Genomic DNA, 20,199 nt, shown 5'->3' with positions numbered 1-20,199 from the left:
ACACGTACACACAACTCCCATAGCATACCACCCCAGTCATTCAGCCAGCTCACGTGGACCACGAGCGCAGCACAGAAGGACTGTTGACTAGGGGTAATTCATCAAGTTCAGTCCCTGGCTGCTCTAACAGGTTTGGACTCGAGCAGCTAATCCAAGCCCAAACCTGAGGAAGGGGGACTCCCAACTCAGGCTGTTCTGCAGAGGCTCTGTGTTCAGGGTGGCTTCTCCAGAAGGTACTAACAAACCATAATTAAGTCTCTGCTTTCAACTGGTCCCCCTTTTTCTGGGTAAACAGGAAGCCTGAGTGCACCAGCCTCCTCCCTTCTACCCCTTTGCCTCCCCCTGATCAGGGTCATTGCTATGCATCATCGACAACCCAGGGCCAGCTTGGAACAGAGCTGCCATCAAAGCTCTTGGTTCCTCAGGTTAGTGCAGCTGCTTAACCAAGTCTACTTGGCAACACAAGCGAAGTACTGGCACACTTTTCTGCAGAATAAGAGGGTTTCGGGCAGGAATCTGGTACAGAATAGTTCTTTCCCTTTAAATTCACACCCTATGCCCAGCATGTTTTGCAAGAGCCTCCCTGTGCAGACAAGCCCTGAGGCTTGAGTGCAGAAAAACACCCCTGCTAGGGGAAGCACCCAAGCCATTTTGAGGCCAGGGCTCCTGAGTACTACAATGAGGCACATGCTAAGCTTGCACGTGGCAGAAGAGAAGGAAAAGGCTCAGAGACATGTGGTTCTCCATGAGGGTGAGAAAAGAAATGTGTACCAGAGACAATCAGAGTCTCTTCTGACCTGCAGAGAAGACCACAAAGGAAAGCAGGGGAAAGGAGGAATGGACAGACAGATGCCACACACTCAGGCCAGCTGCATTGGAAATAATAAATTATGCCTCTCATTCTCAAAAATGATGATACTGGAATAAATACAATGAGCCATCCATCCAGAGATGTGTTTGAGGTTTGTTATTTCCCTTTGATATTTTGAATGTTTAGGCCCCAGAAAGGGTGCATTGTCTTGCTTTGCTGTGATAACAAAGGATAGAGAAATTGGAGATTCCCAGAAAATAAAGCAAGTACAACACCTGGGGCTTTACGGGAAATACCAGATTATCACATTTCTGGCAATAACACCGAAACTATTGGCAGTGCTTCAGATTGCTACTGCTTTTTTTTTTTTTTTTCCTAACCCCCCAAAATGAACAAGACATGTACCTAACCCTGTGATAAAACCAGGGTTGTGACTCATGTCATCTCTCTCAAACACTATCTGACTCAAAACTTTAGCAACACAAAATGTTACAACACATGAAGTGAGCAATGGTCCTGCTAACGCCAGACTTGTTCTTAAAATCGCATGTCCTGCCCACATTTTCTAAGTATAGGGTAGAAAAGGAAACCTCTCCAGAAGCACTAGTAATTAAAACAAACAACTAAATATGTGCTATGGAGATAGAGGTGGTTTTGAAATATGTTATTAACATATTTCCATCACACAACATTTCTTTGTCACCTCTTGCTTCACCTTCAGCCCATCAGCAGCTGGAAGCTGCTGGAGCTCCGGATAAGCTCAACCAGAGAAAGAAACATTCCCTGAAATGCAGGTTAGAAAAGATCTAAACAACAACAACAACAGCACTGCAGCTGTTGTCTGCAGAATCAGGAAGACACTCTTACACCTTGAAGTTTGCCAGCAGAAGAGCTAGAGGTATTATTTAAAAAATTAAAGCCTGGGAAGTCTGTGCAGGCTGAGGTGACATGCCCTAGGAAGCATCTGCAGCACCTACACTGTCCCTGGCAGCACAGATCAGCATCCTTGAGCCTGCCTTGACAAATGAGCTGAGAGAGAGGATCGCTGAAGAGGTAGAAGCATGCACTGTAATCAGTACACATGGGGCTATACACAGCTCAAACCTGTAGCCTGCCTTTACTGCTACTTTACCTCCACTGGTATCTAAGCAAATGACAAAAAAGCTTGCTCAGGATGTCTTCATGTAGACATACTCTTATGTATGCTCATAAGAGTATACTGACTTATACAAACTCATCCTGTATGCTCAGGATATCTTCATGTAGCAATACTCTTCCCTAACTGCAGTAGAGACATCACAGTGGCTGGGTGAGGACTGTTTGCCCATGGCAACCTTTTTCACTTGACAGCTCTTCTTTGCTTATCAACAAATCTTTATCCTCATGCCTAAAGCGCACAACCGTCAATCAGGAAAGCTGAATCAGATCCTCAGCCTTGTTAAGGAAAGGGCTGTTGCAGCATGGGTGCCTACACACCACCACTGCAGCACAGGATGGGCACTGTCCTTCACCACCTGCCTCCTGCAGGAAACTCAAGTGTTTATTTAACCATGCATGGTCTCGCTTATAACATCACCCACAAACATTCCTCCAAGATTTTGACCTTTTCCTCACCCAGCTACCACTATTACTTGCCACAATGTCTTCCTGAAATCCACCTACTACAGGGTATCCCAAAACAAGACACACAGGAGTTTATCAGTTCTCTTCCTTGATCCTAATGTATCCACTTCAGACTGCAGAAAAGTCTCCTTATTCCTAAATGGTCTCAGTAGCTCTGCTGGCCAGAAAGGGGATGCCTGGGGCTCAGCAGAGTGGGCTGTGGGAAAGACATCCAGAAATAGGCATCCCATCTTCCTGAGATTAACTTTTTAGGGAAAAAGGCTCAGATTTTGGACAAAGACTTTTCACACCTGGAGGGACTGGGGGAAGTAACACCCAAGACTGTGGGAAATGTTCTTTTGCATAAAGCAAAAGCATGGACATTATTATACACACACTACTTTTGGTACTGAGTCATCATTTCATGTAATATCCAGGATAATTTCGGTTTTGGACTGAATCTCTTTCTCAACATTATATAACTGGCATCTCTGCAATGTTAGGACCTCTTTTGCGATGCATGTTTTAGCTGTTTGTTACCCAACAACTATCCAGAGATTTCATTATAGCATTCATTAAAGGACCCGCTCACACAGATACACAGCACAAATACACAAACCTGAATTCATTTATTGACAAATATTAAGCAAAATATTCTTCAGCGCCAAAGTGAAGTTCATCACATTCCTTGTCCTCGCCCTCCAGGCAAAAGCCTGAATGAGCAGATGAAATGCGCATGACCTCTGGAAGGGAAACAAACTGCTTCTTGGGTAGCAGCAATCAGGCCTGCCCTGCTCCAGCACCATGACCTATTGATCCAAGACCTGTTAGCCAGACCTTCTGGATCTGCATCACATTAGCACCTCCATCATTTTTAGGCAGCCAGATTTCACAAGACAAGATCAGCAATTTTCTCTGCTCACAGCAGAAGTCAGCCAGCCTAGCGTTGTGATAGTGTGTGATGTAGAAATGACACTGCTACACAACCTGCTGTGCCCATCAATGAACACATCATGGAGCAGACATAGCAGCAGTACAGACTGGCTCTAAAAATTTTCTAGCCAAGAAAGCCCTGCCTTGCATTGCCAGCTGTCTAGCCAAAAGGGAGCGATGTGCCAGCAGGAGTAGCCACTGTATTGTATACCAAGCCTCTCCCAATATCAGTGTTCCTCTCACTTGCAAATCATGCAATGGAAGTCAGGTATGTGATTTTTTGTTTGTGTGTTTGTTTTACTTCATAGTGTGTTTGAGGAGGCTTCTCCCCTGCAGAGAGCAGCAAGTTAGCATGTGCATGGCTGAAGCTGGGCACCTCACCAAGCAGAAGAGCTGTGATGGTGTCCCGGTAGAAACAGAGAGCTCTGTCAGTTTCAGAGGTTGACAGCCAACTCTGCTACCAGCAGGAAGGTGCTCTCTTCAGTTCAGTCAAAGGTAGGTCCTGGATTTTGCCCCATGTGGTTTTATGAGGCTTACCACAGGCAGAAGGCACTTTTTTTTTTTTTCACTGTGATTCTTCCTTTTTGCTTGATAGAGTATCTGCTTTGTGCTTGTCAAATGCACTGTGCCACAGAATCAGAGACTAGAATCATAGAATCATTAAGGTTGGAAAAGACCTCCAAGATCATCTGGTCCAATCATCACCCCACCACCAATGTCACCCACTAAACCATGTCCCTAAGTACCACGTCCAACCTTGCCTTAAACACCCCCAGGGACAGTGACTCTACCACCTCTTTGGGCAACCTGTTCCAATGCCTTACTGCTCTTTCTGAGAAGAAATGTCTCCTAATTTCCAACCTAAACCTCCCCTGGTGCAACTTGGGGCCATTCCCTCTAGTCCTATCACTGGTTATCTGTGAGAAGAGGCTGACCCCAGCGCCCCACATCTTCCTTGCAGGTGGCTGTAGAGAGCAACATGGTCTGCCCTGAGCCTCCTCTTCTCCAGACTAAACAACCCCAGTGCCCCCAGCCACTCCTCATAAGACTTCTGTTCCAGACCCCTCACCAGCTCCGTAGCCCTTCTCTGGACATGCTCCTGGGCCTCGATGTCCTTCTTGTAGTGAGGGGCCCAAAACTGAACACAGTACTCGAGGTGCGGCCTCACCAGGGCAGAATACAAGGGGACGATCACCTCCCTGGTCCTGCCGGCTACACTACTCCTGACACAAGCCAGGATGCCGTTGGCCTTCTTGGCCACCTGGGCACACTGCTGGGTCATGTTCAGGCGAGCATCAACCAGCACCCCCAGATCCTTTTCCTCTGCAGCTTTCAAGCTACTCTGCCCCAAGCCTGTAGCACTGCACGGGGTTGTTGTGACCAAAGTGCGGACCCAGCACTTTGCCATGTTGAACCTCATCCCATTGGCCTCTGCCCATTGACCCAACCTGTCCAGGTCCCTCTGCAGAGCCTTCCTAACCTCCAGCAGATCGACACTTCCCCCCAACTTGGTGACATCTGCAAACTTACTGAGGGTGCACTCAATTTCCTCATCCAAATCATCAATAAAGATATTAAAGAGGATGGGCCCCAACACCAATCCCTGGGGAACACCTCTCATGACCGGTCACCACCTGGATTTCACTCCATTCACCAATACTCTCTGGGCCCGGCCACCCAGACAGTTTTTAACCCAGCAAAAAGTGTACCTGTTCAAGCCATGGGCTGCCAGCTTCTCCAGAAAGAGACCGTGGGAGACTGTGTCAAAGGCCCTGCTGAAGTCTAGGTAGACTATGTCAACAGCCTTTCCCTTGTCCACTAGGTGGGTCACCTGGTCATAGATGGAGATGAGGTTGATCAGGCAGGACTTGCCTTTCATGAACACATGCTGACTGGACCTGATCCCCCGGCTGTCCCACATATATTGTGTGATTGCATTCACGATGACCTGTTCCATCACTTTTCCTGGCACCGAGGTCAGGCTGACAAGCCTGTAGTTAGTTCCCTGGGTCCTCCTTACAACCATTCTTATAGATGGGCATCATATTAGCAAGTCTCCAGTCATCTGGGACCTCTCTGGATGATAGATGATGGAAAGCGGCCCAGCAATCACATTCGCCAACTCCCTCAGCACCCTTGGGTGGATCCCATCTGGCCTCATGCACTTGTGACAGTCCAGGTGGAGTAGCAGGTCTCTAACTGTTTCCACCTGAAACATGGGGGGGTTTCTTCTGCTCCCCATCCTTGACTTCCAGATCGGAAGACTGAGTACTCCAAGGATAAGTGGTCTGTCGCAACAAGCAGAGATGGCTGGAAGCAAATGTGAACACCATGCACAGAGGCACACCTCAGGGCTGCGGCCCAGCACCAGCGGAGGCAGTAGTGAAAAGATCCCCAATGGGAGAGAGATTCAGCAGGCTGGAAGAGAGAGCACTGGTGAGGCAGTGATACCAAGCAGCTGCTGTTGCTGGCTGGGAACATCACTGTACTCCAGGTAATCTCTGCACTCGAGGCAGAAAAGCTTCGAGCAGCTTGCCTGGGGGAGTCCAGATTAGCAAAGGGAAAGGAACTCCCCATCCCTTGGACCTTACTCCAAGAGCACTCAGGTCAAGCCAAGGGGTGGGAAACATCCTGAACATGAAGGGCTCTTTTGGTGTGTTTTGAACCAGAGAAAAAGCTGCTGAGTGGGGGAGCTTTGTCAGTGGTTTCACTGGAGGAAGAGGTGTGCAAGAGGCATACAAGGAGCAATAGGATTGGTACAGGCTTTGCTGGAGTAATCTGCTAGCCAAAACTGAATAACCCCCACACCTCCACAAGGGCTGGAGCACATCAGGAACCAGGGGACTCTTGCAAAGTGCCATGGACTTCAAAGTGGAATGAAAAATTCATGTGAGCACAAACACATGTACACATATATACATACACAGTTTTGTAGCTGAAATAAAGTCCCAGCCTTCCAATCAAAAAGCTGTTGAAAGCAAGAGGGTTGGATGCTCAGCTGGTACACATCATACACAGACTAACAAAGCCATAAGACCTAGCCCAGAGAAACATCTGTTGAGAACCTGGCTGATAGATTTTAACCTGATTTTACCCTCAAATTAAGCAAATGTGCAAATTCTGACACCAAAAAGAGGTTTCTCTGAAGGGCTTCCAAACGTCAGTGAACAATGTAGGAAATCTGCTTTGAATTTATGGGCGCTCAATTTTAGCGTGGGTTTAAGATAATTTAAAGTTTCGCTGCTTCCCTGAAGAACACCTTTCTGTCCAACTCATACTTTTGTGGCTGTCTTTTTCTGAGCTGCCAGCCAGGAAGTCTCAGATTTGGAGAGCAAATGCAGTTCCCTTCCCCTCTCACTCACCACCAGGCAAGAGAAATCAGCAAGATAAGCTGGGCTTTGACTTGCATGTGTAGTCAAAAATTTAAGGGCATTGTAAGGATGAGACAAGCTGTAAAAGAGCTCCAGGACCACTGGCTCCTCAGAAGTGTGATCATCACCATTACTGCATGGAGACAAGCCTTGTGTGTCTTATAGCTCTTCTCTGCAAAGCTTCTCTCCCTCATATTGACAAGTTCTCACCTTCCAGACATGCCTGAACTAAAATTCTTCATAGGGCTGCTGACTGAGTCTGCCAAACCTAATTACCTGAGTTATTAATTACCTAAATGTTTAATTCTTCCTGTGATTACATGTATTTGTTGTTACAATTTGGCACAGCTCAAAAATGCAGCACCATAACACTGCCCTTGTCAGAGGGGGACAATCACAGGTCATCTCAGTTCAAAACACAGATTTCTACCTGGAGTACAACATGGTTTCCAGGATGAGTGTCCTGGCCATGAGGCCATGCAAGTCTTTCACTGCTCAGAATGTTCTCTGGAGATGGTTAAGGAACTTGCAGTTTTGCTCCAATTGGGTCCTTTTGGGTCTAGTGACAGGTTCCCTCATGGACACACATTTCCTAATCATGTGTTTCGTTATTCTGCCCCAGACAAGAGGTCAATGCAACACGTGACACATCTGAACTACAGGTCTTTGCCATCCCAAACTGCCTCTACTGCCAGCGCATTTTCCACATCCCCGGTGCTGGTGGAGGGTGACCTGCCTCTAGGATGACAGAAGCTAGGGTAAGTAGCTTGACACAGCACCAAAGAAACTTCTGTGTGAACCAGGAGCTGGGGGGGGCTCCTTCCTGGCTTTCCACTCACCTCCAGCCTCATCTTTAGTGATGATGAGCTGGAGCCATTCCAGAGAATAGTATCAGATTATCTCACTGATCCCTGGCCTCTGCCCTGAACACGGTCTCCAGCACAGAGTGGACAGCCAGCCCTTGCTGGGAATTCACAGACCAGCAATTTCTCAGACAAAGGAACCAGCCCATATTTTTGGTCCTAATCACGAACTGCAAGCTTAGCTGCTCTTGGACTTATTGTCTTCAAGTTCTCTTCAAGAAACACTTTATTTTTCATTGAGCTTTACTTCCAGAAGAGAAGAAGCACATCCAAGCAAGAGCCATATGTGACCAATAGCTCCACAACCTCCCTACAGCCTCATTGCTTACTGCAAGAGCATGGCTCTTCTGTAGCAAAGCATCCAGGCACTGAAAAAGGCACGGGATCATATGATCTCCATACTGAACTCCCCTTACATACTTGAAAGCATTCATTGGAGTCCCAGGGGAAATGAGGAGGGATTAGAGGAAGAAGAGGCTCTTTTTCCTTGCTCTCACTGCCCCTGGAGTTATGCAGCAGAAATGGGATGCAGGTCCACACGCTTACCCTGCCCTGGTGTCCTCCCATCTTCTCCAGTCAGTTTTGAGTTCAAACATGTGCTGCAGTCCCACTAGAGCTCAGTGCTGAGACAAGACTGGAGATTAGGGTAGCACTCTGAGCGCAAGGCTAGCAGTCCAGTTGCAGAAAGAAGGATCATGGCAACACAGCTTTCACTTAGCTGCTTTGCAGCTGGAACCTGTCACACTAACAAAGGCAGGAGAATGAGATGAGGGCATGACCCCAAAGGTCAGCAGCCAGGCTATGCTCAGCCCTTCTCCAGATGTTCCTCTTCTCACCAGAGACTGGCTTTCACAGGTTACTTACATCCACCTCCAAAAAGGGATTGGAAATTGTATGCCCAGGACTCTGACTCATGAAGTTTTGGATCCACAGTGGGATTTTTTTTTACTAATGGACCACTCTGCTCCATCCTGCTCATCAGCCAGGAGATCCCAGCCCTCTAGTCTGCCTAAAAGGAGAGAAGGATCATTCCTCAGCTCTGCTGTGTCTCTCTCCTATAACCCTTCTGTTTGTATTAATACATGACATGTGAGCAACAGGCAGTGGAGGAATAGACCCACTTGCTCATTTATCAATCCATTCTGCAGGGCTAGCTAGCTCCAGCAAAAAGGACCAGAAAGCAGCTGGAAGCAAAAACCTTTTCCTTTACCCCAGCATGAATCACTGGAGCTTGTGACTCAGAACCCCTCCATTCCCAAAGCTCAGCAAGTTACTGCACGTTGCTCTCAGCCACATGGCAATGGCAACAACAGTCCATTAGTTTAGACAGTGGAAATGCTCTAGTGAAAATATGCATGTGGACAGATCCTGGAGTACAGCTGACAGCTGGTACCTTGCATGTCTGGGTGTTTATAGAAAACAAAACTGCTACTGTAGGATATCCGCTGTGGGTTATCCCTCTTATAAACAAACCTTTTGGTTAATCTTTCTATGAGCTCCTTGGAACTGGTATATTTCCTACAAACAGAAGACTAAGAACAAATCAAGAGCATGTTCACCCTGTGATGTGGATGGAACTCATTCAGAAGGACCCTAACCAGCAGTGAAGTAGCTATCTTGGTTGCAGTACTGTTGAGTAACTCCAATAGCATGAACTTCCACCATGAAGCCTGAACCTGGTATCTGCAAGGAACCTTCACATCCCTCACTGAGCTCTGTATTAACATGGCAGCACTCTAAAGCACCCCTGGCTGGTAGACCTGGCTAACATACACCTGCTTGTGCTTCAATACAACAACTGCCTCATGTCAGGAGTGCCCTTCCTCCCTAAGACCCCTGGAATTTCAATCACAATGCCTTTCTACATAATCTTTCTATCAAATCCTGACTCATCTGAGAACTGAGGTCAAGCTGGTTCCTACTGAAAAATGAGATACTCTCTGCAGAGACTCTTCACCTGCTCTCCAAGAACTTTTCTAGTATTAACCTTTGCCATGGGCAGCTCAAGAAAATGGCACAATTCCTGTACCTCTGGCCTTATTAGCACTGACGAACAACAAAAGCCCAGTGCACACGCAATGTTTTCCTCACCACCAAGTAAAAATAAGAGAGAATGTCTGGAATTGCTGGAGAATTTAACCAGCTGAATGCTTTGCATTTCTCTGGTCTTTTCTCCCCAAGCAACCTCACAGAAGTACAGATGAAGCACAGACTGTCCAGTCTCACAGCCCTTCCCTTTCCAATTTGCTGCTTGCTTACCTTGCTATCAAGGCTTCCTTCCTTTTGTTGCTGCTCTTGCCTGTCTCCCCAGGAAGGCTGGTGCACTGGCCTCCTACTCCGCTGTCAAAGCTCTGGTGTTTGCTCCTCCCCATTCTGTTCTAACTTTTGCATTCTCACTGGTCAGTTTGGCCCAGTTCTCCAAAGTCTACCACAGAATCATGTTAAAAGCTGCAGTGGAAGAACGCTCTCCTTACCTAAGTTTGAGTCCTCAGGGGAAGCGTAACACCTTCATAGCACATCAGTGCTCTTTCCTGAAACTACTGTTTCAGCTCTCTTGATCAATAAGAATTTTTTTTTGCTGCTCTAATTCACTGGCAGTGATTAGCTCTATCACACTGGGCAGTTGCCTTAAACCAGCCAGAACTGTCCTGGGGATCTCCACAGAGCATGCCATGAAGGGCTGACTAGGGGAAACTTCTTATGCAGAGATCTATGAGCACAAAAGTTAGATCAAGACTATCAGAGTGCTATAGGTAACAAAGTTTGGCCCTTAGCAACCACAAATGGGTCAAGAACACAGCATGAAGAAAGAAAGCTTTCCTTCCATAATAATCTCCTGAGTCTCCTCTACACTGGCAAACTGAAATGTATGTTCCCGTCTGTGTCACCTGAGAGTCTGTTTAAGCCTTATTGTAGGTTCTTCTTCTGCTTTCTGGTTTCAGAGGGGTCAGCACACTCCATTTGCATGGAAATATTACAACCTGGGAAAAAATAGAGAATGCAAATTCCCTTGCAGTGCCCTTCCAGTTCCCTGATTTGTACCAGGCCTAAGCTTTTACATCAGCCTGAGCATGCTGGAAAGGCAGTCACAGGTCCAGACACAAGATGAAAAAATAGAGTCCACAGGATACTCAGCTACCTGGAGTGAAACTCTACATACCGGGACTGTGACATCTGCTCAGAAGTGCATTGGGGGAGGAATTCTTCCCTTCTAAAAGTCCTTTTGGGAAGTCACCACTGTAGTGCCCTTTAGACCATGTAGGAAAAGAGACCTACACTAGGAGAAGGTGTTCACAAATTCCACCTGTCCCAACCAGCCCAAATCAAAGTGGGATTTGATTGAGAAACACCACAGGCAACCAACCAAGTGTCTTCTTCTGATGGCCATACGGAGCAAACAATGGGCAACCTCTGCAGCAATACAAAGCAAAGGAATGATCTGTGTCTAAGTAATCTACTAATAGATGCAATAAAAGGAATCCGTTCATGCTGCATAAGTATAACCCTGAACCTTTTATTTTCTTTGGCTACACAGAAAGTACAGGAAGGGTCAATTAAATCATTCCCAGTTCCACTCTGCAGCCATTGCTAGAAAAAAAGGGGTTCTGCACTCTGGCCAAACTGACTTGTTGTGGGATGTATATGTGATAAAACACCCCCACAGTGCACTTCAGCAGAGGACTAGATTGTCAGCACATGTAACTCTACAAGTGAAAGTTCTCTTTACCTACCTCCTCTGGAGCAGGGAGCTACTGCAGAGCTTTGATACAGCACTATAAAACAGAGTGGTCTAACCCCTCAGCTCATGCCTGGTCCTTTCCCCTACGTGCAGCCCCACAGCCCTGCCATGGTCCGGGAGGTTCAAGGCAGGTGGTTGGTCCCTTGGCAGCCTCAGTGCACATCATTCCCCACTATGCCCAATCTTCTCAATTCCCCCAGCCCCTCCATCTTGCTCCCAATAGAGGAGATGCCCATGATACAGGCACTGTATTATCCCATCTGTGCACTTAAGGGGCAGGATTGTCCCTGCCAATGGCTGTGAGACAGCCCTCACTCCCTGCATGTTGCAGAACCCCTTGAGTAAATCCAGTCATCTTCAAGCAGCTGCTTCCTCTGCTTGGTGCTTCTGTGCTCTCCATCCCAAAGCTATCCCAAAAGTCTCCTCCCAGATCCCACAGTAGCAGCTAAGTTCTGATGTCACAAGTAGGAGACCATGCTTGAGGTCAGACTACCACTGCATGAGCACCCACTGCCATGCTGGCAGTTCTGGGGCAGTGCCCACAAAAGACCTTATGCCCAGAGCACAACTGGGTGGTGAACAGAGCTGGGTGTCTGTGCTCAGAGTAAAGGCACGAAAAAGGGTAGGGACAAAAAAATCCTGCTATCAGTGATACCAGTGTGAAGCCAAAGCAAGCCTGTTCAGGTCAAGAGCGTTCTCAAGCACCATGGTAGCATGACCAAGAGCAGAACTGCATCCAGACAAGTGAAGAGCTACACTGTCTGACAGATTCCTCCAGGAACTGGTCCAGCTTGTAACTTCTCAATGCTGATAAAACATGAAGTCCTGACAGAGCTGCTGCTCTGTCCAAATACATTGCCAGATAAACTACAGATAAGAAACAGCCAGGGATAATCCCTCCCTGATACCATGACAGAGAATGAAATAACACTGTGCTGCTTTACCATCAAATCTTCTGTGTCTCTCCAAGACAGTTCTTGTATTTCCCCAGTTTCCACTCCCCATTTACTCAGGAATCGAACCTTATCAGTTAAAGGCAATCTAGACATTTTATACCAGCAACATCTTAAGTATTGCCTTGCTCATTCAGCAAGAACAGTCAGATCTTCTCTAAAGAATAGCCCGATTTCTCTAATAAGCATATCAGCAGAGTGAAGGTTTGTCACCCACATCTTTATCTGCAACCCAATGCAGTTACCACAAAAAGTGAGGCTATAACTTAAATCTGATCTCTGAAAGAGTTGGTCTATCTCAAGAAACAGTTCCTATGATCCTCCAAAATAGTGGCTTTTGATATTTACCTCAAGAAGAAGCAAGAAAACAACCAAACAACAAAGCATAACACACCAGAACCCCCAGAGAATTAGCACAACGCCCCTCAATTACCATATCACTGTGACAGGAGCTGAATGCTGCTGTTTTTAAACAGTACATCGCCCTGTATTCTTGGGCTTTGGATATTAAAAAAGAAGAAAAGTTCAAGAAGGAAGCAGACCTGTAACAGCATGTAATATGAATGAGATGCAGAGATTTCCACACTTGCCTGACAAATGTTCCCTATCATTTGCACCAATTCAGGCAACCCACAAGTACCTTCCTGCTGGCTTTCTTGCTTCTGTCTTCTTCCTTTAAGTAAAATTTGTTAAAAAAGGGAAGTACCTTTTCCTGGGTCAGGTTCTCTTTCCCCTTTTTTCCCTTCTTTGTTCTTTTTGCTCTTTCCTTTCCCTTTTTTCTTGTTCTCGGACATTCTGCACAACTGTTTACAGTCTCAGGAAAAGACAGTCCACACCAGATCTATATGCCCCACAACTGCTACTCCAAATGTTACTTGCCAGCTGCAACTTCCGACTGTTCTTATATTGTTTCTGACACTGACAACACCCACCACTGGGTGGAGAAGCAAAACTTTAACTATTTGCTCACTGCTCCCAGTTATCTGAAAAGATGCACTGGGTTACAGTGGGAGGACCAGGGGAGTACTGCTACAGTATGAGAGCAGCTCTCCTGAGAGTGTCGTGCACACATTAAGTCCAGAGATGTTTTTCTGTCGCTGACTCTGTCTCTGGCTACAAATAAGTTCTGAACAGCTTCTGGAGCATTGTGGAAGTAAGTGCTTGGGGCAACTCCTGAGGTTCAAACTTCAGTAATTAGTGAGAAGCAGTGAGGTCTAAGAAAAAGAGTAGAGGGTTGCAACCCATTCTCATTCTGTTTCAACCCAGCAGAGGGATTACGTTCGCCTTTCTTTTCATATTGCTGCTGCCACCATAAGCAGAGCAATTTCACCTGGCCTTGCACCCAGATCTTTGTTGTCCCAGAAGGTCTTTCTAAAAGGAAGCAATAGCTGGAGAGAGCCTTACCTGCATTTCTCGTATCTGTCTTCACTCTCTGGGAGCTCAAGGTGGCTGATTAAGCCCATGTCTCATCTGCTTAGGGGTTAACAAAGCCCTTTTCCACAGGTCCAACATACGATGAGTGACTCAGCCCAGTCCCTTTCTGTACGGCAGGCCATGCTGACATCGCCCCAAAAGTCCATCAGGATCCCCACCTGGAAGGCTCGAGTATTGTCAGATCATTCCCAGATGCAGCTATGGGCTTCAAAGGCCCAAAGAGCCATAAGCCATAAGGCACTGGGTAACATAGTAAATCCAGTTATCCATGAATCAAATACAATTCGAAGCACGTGAGTAAAACATATCTTACGGAGAAGCACTCCTGCCTGGTGCATGGACATCAAGAAATGAAGGAGCTATCATCCCCCTTGGGATTTTCTCCCAGCGGTTAATCACCCTCATTGTTAAAAATGTCCGCCTGCTTTGAAGTAGAATATCTGGCTTCACTGTCCAGCCATTGTTTTTTCTCTGTTTTCTCCTCTCTATTAAAAAGCCCTTCAGCAACTGGTATTTTCTCCCATGGAAGAACTTTACACACTGTAATCAAGTTATCCCTCAATCTTATTTTTGATAAGCTAAACAGATGAAGCTTTTTTCCATTGCTTGCTGTAATGGTATTTTCTCCAGCTCAGGGATCATATTCACGGCTATCCCATTTTGCAATCCTAATTAAGCTAAGAACACAAAAAACAGGCACTATTCCATTCTCTTGTGTACAGAGTCAAAAACAGAGGCAAAATCCCTGTTGCCACCCCTTCCTGGCCATTTTAACATCCAAGGGTCACATTCAGGCACCAAGCTTCCCAAGGAAAATCTGTTCTCTTGTGTTTCTACTGCTGTTCCTACCAAGTCCTGGCTCTGAAGGATACAGTTCCCCTGCTCTCTAACTAGGATGAATTTCTTGCTCTTTCATAGCACCTCTCTCTGTGGTAAAGCTTCATTTCATTTGAAAACAGCCAGTGTGCTAGCCACTCAGATCACCCTCTCCTGCTTCTTTCTTCCCATTGCTGCTTGAAACTCCAACAGTCTCTGTGTCAGCTTGCTCATTTTACCATCAGTGATTGCATGTTCACCTCCAAGTTGCTGGTGACAATGATCTCACTAGAAACACTTCACAGAACAACGAACTGCCCGACAGCAACAACTTTTTGGTATATGCTAGTTGATTGCTTCTTTGCCTGGATGTGAGATACATTTGAAAACTTAAAAGCACTTATTTTCCATTATTTTGCAATTTGAATGTAGGACATCACCAGACTGAGTACATTGTATACAGCATTAAGAGAAGCTAACAGGTATACGCTGGCGAGTACCTAAGCAAACTTGCTTTGAACTCTTCGATAAAAGCTACCAAGCCTGTTCATTTGGAGTTTGAGTCTAATAGACATTGTTTAACATCCTCTGTGGATTTTTGGTCACAGGACCGTAGCCCATCATATTGTTTCTTTTCTGAATGCAGGATAATGGTGATTACTGACTACTTTGCATCTTCTAAGTCATTACAAATGAAATTTCCGTATGTTTATTTCACTATTTAACTCATAACTAACTCCATATTACTAATATATTTCTAGGGTCCCTTAATTCTGTAGCTGTATCTGATAGACAATTTCCCTCCAGATGTTTTTAGCTTGTCCTCTATATACCATATCTCCAGATGCATGTGGATTGCTACCTATTTTTCTCTTTTCAAAATTTGTTCACATTTATTGTTTCCAGTTGCTGCTTTCATTGCTACCAAGCTCAGATGACTATTAGCTAAACCTTGTCCTCTTTCTTGACTCAGAAATCTCAACTTTCTTGGCCTCTGCTCAAAGAGCTTCCAGTTCTTACATACGTTTTCCTGTGGATGTTTCAATACCCAATCAATTTTGTTCTATTTTCCTCAGCCTTGGAAAACTGGTTTCTTTGAATCCTTAGGAGTGTCTTACAGGTATTTATGTTTAGGACTCTCCTCCGCTAGCCCATATGAATGAAAATCCATCATGGTCACTTGCCCAGTGTAAACCACCAGTGATTAACTCAGCCATCAAAATGAATAAGCCAGCATTCATCAGACATAATGAGGCCCAGACAGTTTCCTTGCCTCAGCGTGATAACCTAGTGTTAGATCTGCAGAGTTTTGAGAGACTTTTATGTTTCAGCAATACATAGCAATAGGTTTCTTGCGAGCACGTCTCCTGAATGGACATCTCTCATAAAAGAAAAAATAAAAATAAACAAATAAATAGAAAACCCAACATATTTACCCCCTCCTTTTTAATCTTCTACAATTTTATTTTCATCCTGAACTATCTTCTACCACAGGTTCCTTCACATGAAGATTGCAGTTTTTTTGCTTCCCTCCCATCCCCGTCATTCCTGAAGATAAACTACAGTTCTTCCACCACTTGGGCAAATCTATACCTTCATTTCAGTCAAAGTTTCTTGTGTTTGGAGCAGGTTTGTTAAAGTTAACAACTGCAGTAAAGATGCCCTACTTTCTTTCCCCTCTCTTTCAAATTAATGAATAATCAAGGATTTTCTTTTATTCAACAGTGTTCAAAGGGTGAAGCTATGCACAGAAACAGACAGCACAGCCTCAGCATCAGAAGATCAAAGTGACAAAGTCTAAGAAGCAGAAGTGGAAGTATCTGGCCTGGCACCACTGTCCTAAACAACCTAGAGCATGTAAAAGGAAGAAACAGCAGCAGCAACACCCCATATGGATATTTTTGTACCTTGGCAGTGATCACAGACCCACCTGTGACAGACAAGGAATATTATATGCAGATCAGTTTTAGTCTTGGCAGGTGTGCATCTTGTATATCTTATCCAAGTGGCTGGCCCCTGTCCCAGGGTGGGGATCCACCCCTCTAGATCCAGCTTTAGCATCACAAACATATGGAACATACTCTCTCCTGAACAATCCTGACACACAAACATATGGGCTAAATCCAGAAAGCAGCTTCAGTCCTCATGTGAATATGCTGATATAATAAAACCTATGGGAAAGGTATTTCAGTCCTCTTGTCCCACATGCCTCATCTGACAGTCTGCATATACCTTAATGGCTGTACTTTCATACTTAATTCTAAATTAGCATTTAGTGCATATTTATTTAAACAGTCTTATGGAGATTTACAACCTGAAACACAATCAACAAGCATTTTTTTCTAGCCTTTACAATTCCTGTACAACTTTAAGCTTAACAAACAGGAGGCATGTAATTACACAAAAGATTGAGCCGTAACATAAGTGCAGCTGATTCTCATATGAAATACAGCATACTGATTTTACAACACACTGTGAGCAGCCGAGTGAGTTTACCAGGCAGAACGTCCTTATCCTCATTATAATTTGCCTATATGCCAGCCTAATAAATTTAGGCTCCTTAATAATCCCCAGGAAGTCAGAACCAAGACCAGGTGAAAGAGAACCTCCCTACCTCTTCCCACACACAGCATCCATTGCAGTCAGCAGCTGTTAAATGAATTCTTCAAACAAAAATCCCAGATCGGCTCGGTGGAGAACGGAGTCCGCAGCTAAGAGTCACGCTGCTGCATTGCATACTGGCTTCTTTTCTGGGAGGATATAAGGCACCACTCCCATGCAGAACAGCAGTGTGCACTCCAGGGGAATACAGTGTAGCTTGCAATAGCAAGGTCTGTGTCTGGAAAAAAAATATTAATACAGTATCCCCTGGCCTGATGGAGATATAAAAAGAAAAGGAAAAAAAAAAAAAAAAAAGAATAAAAGGCAAAAAAGACCTGACCCATCAACGCTACTTGAAAAAAGAAAAGGAAAAAAAAAAAAAAAAAAGAATAAAAGGCAAAAAAGACCTGACCCATCAACGCTACTTGATATTTGCTGAAACCCACTCAGCAAGCCCACTCCAGTTCCTCCGGTCTCCAAATTTCAGAAGCAAAGGCAGGCGTGCACACTCCACAAGCTTCTGAGATGGTATTTATGGCAGCAATCTTGGGAGCAAAATGACCCATTTTAAATCGTAGCATTTTCAGAAGTTCTTGGTATTGGCTTAACTCTGCTCTCACTGGTAACACCAGGAGGTGGCCATCAACTTCAGGGGAACCTCTGTGCAACATTACATGGTCCATACCTAGAACTGTCATCTCCCATTTAACAGTGGAGTCAACACAAAATTGATGTTAGCCAGAAATACTTATACATTGTTTCTAGAGAAGTAGAATAAAGGAAGATAGAATGAGACTGTACCTGTCAGCATCCTTTTGCTTTATCAAGGCAATCAGCTGGATACCATTTCTCCATGGCCCTGTTCCTACAAAACACTGCAGCCTTTGCAGAAAGACTATGACATCATGAAAGCAGCAAAGCTCAGGCTCCTAACCCAGCTTGATCTGGAGGGACAGCGAATTGGAGATACACAAAATCCTATCAGCAGAGTCTCTGAAGCAAAGCTATTGGGAAGTAGTACAGCCTCCCAGTCATCAAGGCACAGACAGCACCTCCAGGAGCAGGGACAAAAACAGATCCTGGGGTTATCTACTCAAAACAAGCATCTTGTGCCAGAAGGAATGACGTAGGCACTGGCTGGATCATCAGTTCAATAAAAGTTGTGCTACAGCTTTGTCTGCTGGAACATAATTTCATGGAAAATACCATTACCATCCTTTTTTTTTACACCTCTTGCTGCTACATCTTTTGTTGCCATTCAGGTAAAAGGAAAACCAAACAGCAAGTACAGCTATTTATTTGTTCAATAAGGGCACAAATAAATTCCATCTGAACATCACTTGATGTCTCTCTTTCACAAATGGCATTTTGCAATGCTCACATTTCACATCTGCACACCCCTTAGTCCAGCCTTACCCCTCACTGTGCATGCAAACACAGCGCTATAGCAGCACAGGCCTTGTGGGTGATTGATAGAGACCTTACCCAGCCAGCCTGAGTGGGATATTTTGCATTGCATCTTCTTTTCCTTTTCATGCTTACGGAACGAAATCCTCATCTTGACATGATTTATCACGTCACAGTTATGTCTGATAACCATACACATTTTTGCTCACAGAAGTAAGCGTATGTTATCAACTCATTAAAACCTGGCTGTGTTTGCCTCTGTAAACAGACAGGATGAAAGGGAAGCCAGTGCTGACTCATCTCCTGAAGATGGCTTTTCCCCAATCCCAACATGTTCAGCAAGCCTGTCTCTTGGACATTAATGACAGAAGAGTCACTGCCAGCTTAGACAAACCACAGCCTCTGCAGCTGCTTCACGAGGTCCTGAAGCAGGGCTGTACGATGCTCCTCTGCTGGAGGAGATGGGTGCTGTGAGCACCACTCTGGGGTGCCTCACACCACCAACCTACGATGTCTGGGTGCCCTCACACAGCAGCAGTCAGTTCAGTCACTGTGACACTCCTTATGACAATAGGTGCTCACGGCCCACCACGGCCATGACAAGCAGTCAGCACTGAGCTTGGACACAGGCTTCATCTTTGCTTTGGAAGCAGCAGCACCAAGGGCTTGTATGTTACCAGTGACCAGGCTTAAGCCAAAGGGCTTAAATAACAGGCTTTAAATCACAAACTGACCCATTCCTTCCTACAAGCCTCCAAGACTGCTCAAAACAACCCTGCTGTAGGATGGCACTGACTCTCCAACCAGTCTGGGACAGCCCAAGTTCAGTAGTTCAGTTACCACACCTGTGCTCTCCAGACAGCCCTGCCACATTGAAAGCAGAAGTCAACTCCTTACCTAGCTGCCCGCAGCCCTCAGTCCCTCTGAAATCCTCCCAGACACTTTTCATCCCAGCTAGAGATGTCTGCCATTTCCTTCAAAAAAAATATATATATAAATAAATAAAAATCCTTTTCCTTGTGATGTCTCTGCAATCAACAGCAATTTTCACGTGCAATCAATGAACAGGGCCTCCTCCAGTCATGCTTCAGTCCTAAGCCTTTCAAGTATATCTGGTGAGAAAAGGTCAGGAGGTTTGGGGGAAAATTCCATGAATTCTTACGTTCTCCTTTTCTCTGGGTGCAACTCTGCTGAAGTGCTGAAGGCCCCAGCAGGTTATGGCCTCCTACAAAGAAATCAGAAAGTTGCTTTTAGGAATGTTTATATTTAAGTGATAGCATGAAGCTTTCCCACCCCCCTCAGCCCTCTGCCTGCTCACCGGGTCAGTCTTGCACTGGAGGAATGGAAGCAGATGCAGAGCGCTTGCATGTGTGGACCCTGCAACAATAGGCAGTGGGACACCTCCATCTCTTATCTGAGTGGATCTGCGTGACCCACTGCTACACATTGTGCCAGGTCCACGCATGACCTAGAGAAATCTATAGGAGGTGCTGCTTATATGCAATGCACTAACTTGTGCATCCCGTTATCCATTGTTTCCCCTCACTGTCCATCAGACCCTCCGACTTACAATCTAAAGGCTGCTGCCCAAAGCTAGAGAATGCTCTGCAAAGGTGAATTGTATCCAAACCCACAGCCGCATGGCTAAGGAGAGAAAAGGCACATTTGA

At 45.5% G+C, this 20,199-nt stretch overlaps 1 protein-coding gene across 7 annotated transcripts in view; it reads right to left on the bottom strand.

The window, feature by feature from the left end:
• NRG2 (neuregulin 2) overlaps positions 1–20,199 on the bottom strand; it is a 175,677-nt gene that overhangs the window by 81,903 nt on the left and 73,575 nt on the right. The window contains exon 1 of one of the 7 annotated variants that reach the window (XM_083799137.1): positions 12,979–13,146. The exons of the other annotated variants lie outside the window; for them this stretch is intronic. Coding sequence (XP_083655263.1) covers positions 12,979–13,066 — 88 coding nt within the window. The 5' untranslated portion in view covers positions 13,067–13,146. Of the gene's footprint in view, positions 1–12,978; positions 13,147–20,199 lie in introns of those variants that run through there. 7 annotated transcript variants of the gene reach the window in all.

This window comes from Anser anser, assembly GCF_964211835.1.
Source record: "Anser anser genome assembly, chromosome: 14".
Taxonomy (NCBI): domain Eukaryota; kingdom Metazoa; phylum Chordata; class Aves; order Anseriformes; family Anatidae; genus Anser; species Anser anser.
This window is presented reverse-complemented; position numbering and strand designations above follow the sequence as displayed.